Source organism: Scyliorhinus torazame, chromosome 8 (assembly GCF_047496885.1).
Source record: "Scyliorhinus torazame isolate Kashiwa2021f chromosome 8, sScyTor2.1, whole genome shotgun sequence".
In the NCBI taxonomy this organism is placed as follows: domain Eukaryota; kingdom Metazoa; phylum Chordata; class Chondrichthyes; order Carcharhiniformes; family Scyliorhinidae; genus Scyliorhinus; species Scyliorhinus torazame.
In genome coordinates this window covers 15,436,714-15,443,706 of record NC_092714.1, presented here as the reverse complement: position 1 = coordinate 15,443,706, position 6,993 = coordinate 15,436,714, and the positions used below count along the sequence as shown (strand labels likewise).

Here is a 6,993-nt window from a genome sequence, read left to right as displayed (position 1 = left end):
CCTGCGTTCAATATCTTTAGCTTTCCGTTTTAATTTTGGTTCTGCGGTGGTTCTAGGGCTGAGGATCAGAAAGTCACAGACGTCATTAGGGGCTGGTTTAGCACAGGGCTAAAGAGCTGGCTTTTAAAGCAGACCAAGACAGGCCAGCAGCACGGTTCAATTCCTGTACCAGCCTCCCCGAACAGGTGCCGGAATGTGGCGACTAGGGGCTAGCAGAAGATGCCAGCACTATGGGCCTAGACAGTTGTAAACCCTGCTTCTGATGATAAGGTGAAGGAAATGGAGCATGCACAAGGGGCCTGTGTCTGAGAAATTCTGGAGTTCAAAGGGTTGAAGAGGTTGGGGTCATACCCAGCTGAGAGGAAGGTGGTTGTGTTTGCTGGAGGTCAATCATCTCAATTCCAGGCCATCACTGCAGGAGTTCCTTAGGGTAATGTCTTCAGCTGCTTCATCAATAACCTTCCATCATAATACCACAATCGGATATGTTCGCTAATAATTGACGCTGGCAGGGGTGGCGCAATGGTTAGCACAGCTGCCTCACAGCACCGGGGACCAGGGTTCAATCCCGACCCCCGGTCACTGTCCGTGTGGAGTTTGCACATTCTCCCCTTGTCTGCGTGGGTGCAGGGAAGGTGGATTGGCCACGCTAAATTGCCCCTTAATTGGAAAAGAAATAATTGGGTACTCTAACTTTATTTTAAAAATGATTAACACTGGGCCAACTGGGCAATGAGAGATGACAAAGATGGGGAGACGTGAGGCAAGGAAGGTTTTGAAGACAAAGATGAGAATTTCAGCCTGGAGGTGTTGCTGGACAAGGCGCTGACATCAGCGAACAAATGGGAGGTTGGTAAACAGGACTGGCTATAAAATGGTTTATCCATTGAGAAAGATATCAAGGCCACCCCATTGTCCTGGCATATAATTATACACCAAAATACTTTTTAAATGATGCAAGTGTTTTTGCCTTCATGCCTTGGGCAGATTCTTCCAAATGTTGTTCACTAGCGAGAAGATTTGGACGATTGGTGGCTGGTTAATGTCGGTGTGAGGCTTGGCCAGATTTAAATAGCGTTTGTGAGCTACACTCTGGGTCTGGTTGATAGTTTTGGGCTACACAATATCTGGGCCAGAATAGCTGCTGGGATCGGAAGTTGGCGAGTGAAAGAAAGCGAGCCTCTCCTGTTAGCCAGGAGAACCACCCTGATCTTCTCCCCTATTGTCTTGGGATCTGCTGTGGCCAAGGGCGGCACTTCCAACACTGCAGCACTCCCTCAGGAGCTGGACTGGGTATGTCGGCCTAGATCAAGTCTCCGCAACAAATTAATATCTGGCCACTAATCTCACAGGGAGTACATGGTGTTTGTTTAACTCCATCACCTGCAGCCATTATTTAATTTTTAAAAAACATTTATTTCAATATAAATAATACAACTGAGCCAGAATTGGAACAGAAAACCTCACACCCTGCTGAAACTGTAAAATAAGACACAGGAACTGTGACCAGCTGGTTTAGGGAAGGTTTCCTTCATTAGATATGGCAATCGGGAAGCTTGGCCTGGAACGTTAATCCCTCTCTCTTGGCCCTGTGCACGGCGAGGATGTTGTGCTTTCAGCATCCAAGTCATACAGTCCACGCTAAATTTAATTCCCTTTGCTCCTCTTTGTGCAAATTGCTTTGCACAATGGGGAAAAGCTGTTCACTTGATTGGCACCCCCTCCTCAACTAGTGCACAGCGACCGGTGTGAACTGTCTACAAGATGCACTGCAGTAACTAGTCAGGGCTCCTTCGACAACACCTTCCAAAACCGTGACCTTGACCACCCTGGGAGGACAAGGGCAGAAGATGCGTGGGAACAGGACCATGACGCAGTCTGGATGGGCAGACGTTATATGTCCCTGAGTTTAAGAAACTGATGGATGATCCAAGTCATTCGGGTACTTGATTGGTTAAGGTTACGAGAACTGTCACCCCTTCGGAGGGAATCGAATGCAATGGGGAGCACGATCTTAAAGTTCGAACCAAGCCATTCAAGGGCTCATTCAGGAAGCACTTCTTCACAGTGAGCTCGGGGAAATGTGGAACTCCCTCCTCCAAGTAACTGCGAATGCTGAAGGTTCACTGGAAGCAGCTGAGATGAATAGATTTCTGTTGGGTGAAGGGATCAGGAAGCAAATGTGGCTAATTGAGAGTTGGAAGGATCGGTCAGCCATGATTGAACTGAATGGTGGAGCAAGCTTGTGGGCTGAAGGGCCTCCTTTTCCCCTCATGTTCCAGGGAGGTGGTGATGGGTCTGGCTGGGGGAGAGGCAGAGGACTCTGGTCTCAATGTCAGACTGCCTAGAAGGTGAATGGTGCGGAGCTGGGCATTGATTAATCGCCACAAGGATGGCATCCCACAAGCTGTTGGTGGCGCGCCCTGGCATGATGACCATGGTCGGTGAGTATATCGCAGTCAGCAGCTGCTGGTACACATTACATTCTTCTGAGACATACAGGGAAATCAACATTTACAGATGAGTTACCATTCTATATTACAATTGTACAGTACTGATTGGCTAGTTATTATCATCAAAAAACAAATATTTCCATTTCTCATGCATCCCCTGCACGATTTGTAAATCCCGGGCCAAAGTGTTTGAACCATTCCTCCATAATGAGTGATCTTCCAGTCAGGGGCGACTTCCTCACACGATGACCATGGAGTTATAGCCCTGGGACTTCTCTTCTGACCATTGCCCCTTTTCCTAAAGAGAGGGAGACAGAGACTGTTGTCACAGACAAGGCACATGACACAGAGCGACGCCAACAGGTCTGAAACTAAAATTCACCCGTGTGGGAACGTGTAACTTGTTAAAACATCGAAAGAGGAGCTGTCAAGGTTGATAATGGAGCAAATTACTCCAACCACTACCAGTCACCAATGAGGTTTACTTCTTCCTCCATGTTTCTGTCCCATCAACAATTTAATGGCATCAGAAATTCCATGGCATTGGTGAAATCTTAAAGGCAGCAATTGCTCAGATTTAGAATTCTCATCTTTGTTTTCAAATCCCTTCCAGGGCCTCACTCCTTCCCGTCTAGGTAATCTCCTCCAGCCCCATAACCCTCTGGGATCTCTACGCCCATCCAGTTCACGCCTCCAATTGTAAGCGTTCCACCATTGTTGGCCGTCCCTCAAGTTTCCTGGGCCTGAAACTGGCATTCCCTCCCTAAACCTCCCCAGCTGTTTACCTCTCTCTCCTACTCAGAACACCACCTACCGATAGGGCCTGATATTCAGCCACCTGTCCTGATATTTGCCCAAGTGGCTGGGTGTCAAATTTAGTTTGATATTTGGCTCCTGTGACATGCCTTAGGATGTTTAACGTTAAAGGTGGTACAGACATGCAAAACTTATGTCAGCCAAGATGATTGGCAGAACAGCTTCGGCCTCAGATTAATATTGGGCAGCTGCTGTCAAGATAGAGTGCGGAACATGGAAATATACCAGCGTCCAGGAATCCCGTCCCTATTGGCCCGTTTAGTCAGTGACTCCATGGCTGGGTCATGTGAGGCGAACGGATGACGTCCACATCCCTAAAGAAAGGCTTTACGGCGAGTTTGCTATCGACACTCGACGGACAGGTTGGCCCGCATCTATGACACAAGAACATCTGTAAGTGAGAGTTAAAGCAGACCGGGATCGGATGCATAGAGGGTGCTTGCGGCTGAGCAGAGTGCCAGGACACAAGCAGTCATGAAGGGGGTGGGAAAAAGCAGAGGACAAAAGAATTGACCAGATGGTGGACAAGGAGGCCGACCTGACGGGAACTACATCAGTTCACCGCTGGCCAATGGTTTTCATCTGTGCCGGCTGCAGAAGGGACTTTTTTTACAATAATAATCTTTATTAGTGTCACAAGTAGGCTTACATCAACACTGCAATGAAGTTACTGTGAAAATCCCATAGTCGCCACACTCCAGCGCCTGTTCGGGTACACAGAGGGAGAATTCAGAGTGTCCAATTTACCGAACAGCGTGTCTTTCGGGACTTGTGGGAGGAAACCGGAGCACCTGGAGGAAACCCACACAGACACGTGGAGAACGTGCAGACTCCGCACAAACTGTGACCCAAGCCGAGAATGAAACCTGGGACCCTGGAGCTGTGAAGCAACAGTGCTACCCACTGTGCTACCGTGGCGCCCACCAATATCAATATCAGCCTTCACAGGCACAACAAACAATGTTTTTATTAATTCAGGATATGTGAACGTCACAGGTAAGGCCAGTATTTATTGCCCTCGATAAGGTGGTGGTAAGCTGCCTTCTTGAGCCACCGCAGTTCAGGTGATGTCGGTACACCCAAAGTGCTGTTAGGGAGGGCGTTCCAGGATTTTGACCCAGCGACAGTGAAGGGACGACAACGATGGTGAGGGACTTGGACGAGAATCTGCTGATGTTCCCACGTACCAGCTTCCTTTCCCCTTCGAGGTGGCAGAGATCGTAGGTTTGGAAGGATTTGCCGATGGATCCCTGGTGAATTCCTGCAAAGTGCATCTTGTAGATAGTACACACTGCAACCAGTGTGCGCCAATGGTGGAGAGAATTACTTTTTGTGGATGGAGTGCCAATCAAGTGGCTGCTTTATCCTGGATGGTGTCAAGCTTCATGAGCATTAGAAACATAGAAAATAGGCGGAGACCATTCAGTCTTTCGAGCCTGTTCCATCATTCATTATGATCATCCAACTCAATCGCCTAATCCCGCTTTCCCCCCAATATCCTTTGATCCCCTTAACCCCAAGTGTTATATCCATCTACTGTGCTGTTGGAGTGTTCTTGGAACTGCAGTCATCCCGACAGATGGAGAGTATTCCACCACACTCCTGACTTTGTACTTTGGGGAGTCAGGAGATGAGATATTCGCTGCAGAATTCCCAGCCTCTTGCAGCCACTGGCCGGTCAACGGTAATCCCCAGGACATTGATAAGAGGGGGATTAGGTGTTGATAATGTAATTGAATGCACCTAGGGGTGCACATTGCCAAAAATTTGTCCTGGTCCACCCACGTCAACGCTACCACCAAGAAAGCACAACAGCGCCTATACTTCCTCAGGAAACTAAGGAAATTCGGCATGTCCACATTGACTCTTACCAACTTTTACAGATGCACCATAGAAAGCATCCTATCAGGCTGCATCACAGCCTGGTATGGCAACTGCTCGGCCCAGGACCGCAAGAAACTTCAGAGAGTCGTGAACACCGCCCAGTCCATCACACGAACCTGCCTCCCATCCATTGACTCCATCTACACCTCCCGCTGCCTGGGGAAAGCGGGCAGCATAATCAAAGATCCCTCCCACCCGGCTTACTCACTCTTCCAACTTCTTCCATCGGGCAGGAGATACAGAAGTCTGAGAACACGTACGAACAGACTCAAAAACAGCTTCTTCCCCACTGTCACCAGACTCCTAAATGACCCTCTTATGGACTGATTTCATTAACACTACACCCTGTATGCTTCATCCGATGCCAGTGCTTATGTAGTTACATTGTATATGTTGTGTTGCCCTATTATGTATTTTCTTTTACTCCCTTTTCTTCCCATGTATTTAATGATCTTTTGAGCTGCTCGCAGAAAAATACTTTTCACTGTACCTCGGTACACGTGACAATAAACAAATCCAATCCAATCCAATGTCGTAGGGATATCGTTATTGTCTGTCACTTGTGTGGCATGAATGTTATTGGATATGAACACGGACTGCTCAGTATCTGAGGAGTCAGAAATGGTGCTGAACGTTGTACAATCATCGGCAAACATGCCTACTTCGGACCTGATGATGGAGGAAAGATCATTGATAATGCAATTGAAGATGTTTGGGCCTAGCACACTAACCTGAAGATCTTCTGCAGCGATACCCAGGCCTAAGGTGTGGAGATGCCGGCGTTGGACTGGGGTGAGCACAGTAAGAAGTCTTACAACACCAGGTTAAAGTCCAACAGGTTTGTTTCAAACGCTAGCTTTCGGAGCACTGCTCCTTCCTCAGGTGAATGACATACCTCTTCATTCACCCGAGGAAGGAGCAGTGCTCCGAAAACTAGTGATTCGAAACAAACCTGTTGGACTTTAACCTGGTGTTGTAAGACTTCTTACCAGGCCTAAGGTGACTGACCTCCAACAACTATCTTCCTTTGTGCTCAGTACGACTCCAACCAGCAAAGGTTTTCCCCAATTCCCCTTGGTTCGTTTGGCTGGGGCTCCTTGATGCCACATTCAGTCAAATGCTGCCTTGATGTAAAGGGCAGTCACTCTCACCTCCAGAGTGCAGCTCCTTGGTCCACGTTTGGACCAAGGCTGTAATGAGGTCAGGAGCTGAGTGGCTCTGGCGGAACCCAAACTGAGCGCCAGTGAGCAGGTTATTGCTGAGTAAGTGTCACTTGCCCTTCCATCCCTTTGGTGATGATCGAGTGTAGAGGCCAGTAATTGGCCGGGTTGGATGTCTGCTGCTTTTTTCGGATAGCACACTGGGGCACTTTTACAATGGTGTGGTTGTACTAGAAAAGCTTGGCATGGGCTGCAGCTAGTCATGGAGCACAAGTCTTCAGTGTGCTGGAATATTGTCAGGGCCCATCGCTTTGGCAGTAACTAGTGCCTTCAGCCGCTTCTTGATAGCGTGACGCATTACTTACCTCAATATTTCATCCATCCCACCTTGCCCAGCCTTGTGACTCAGGCCGGATGAAATCCAGTCAAGTGAAGTGTGGCTCCTGGGCCCAGCATCCAAGTCCAGGAGAGTTGACATGAAGGTGGACATACCCCTTTTTTACCACATTAAGCTGCTGGAATCCAGGGGGCGTTGATGCTGGCATCTGTGAAGCTACTGATGGATCATTCGCTCGAGAAGTGCGGCCGAAGATGGCTGCAATTTATTTAGCCTCGTCTTTTGCACTCTCGTGTTGGGCTCCCCCCGCCATTACTGAGGATTAGGATAGTCATGCATCGCC

At 48.4% G+C, this 6,993-nt stretch overlaps 1 protein-coding gene across 2 annotated transcripts in view; it reads right to left on the bottom strand.

Moving 5' to 3' along the window:
• Positions 1-1,392: 1,392 nt before the first annotated feature.
• The window catches only part of cxadr (CXADR Ig-like cell adhesion molecule), a 120,000-nt gene continuing 114,399 nt past the window's right edge, over positions 1,393-6,993 (bottom strand). Inside the window, exon 7 of one of the 2 annotated variants that reach the window (XM_072513123.1) lies at positions 1,393-2,751. In XM_072513123.1, the coding sequence (XP_072369224.1) occupies positions 2,526-2,751 (226 nt within the window). In that variant the 3' untranslated portion in view covers positions 1,393-2,525. The remainder of the gene's footprint in view (positions 2,752-6,993) is intronic. The other variant, XM_072513121.1, reaches the window with a different exon arrangement.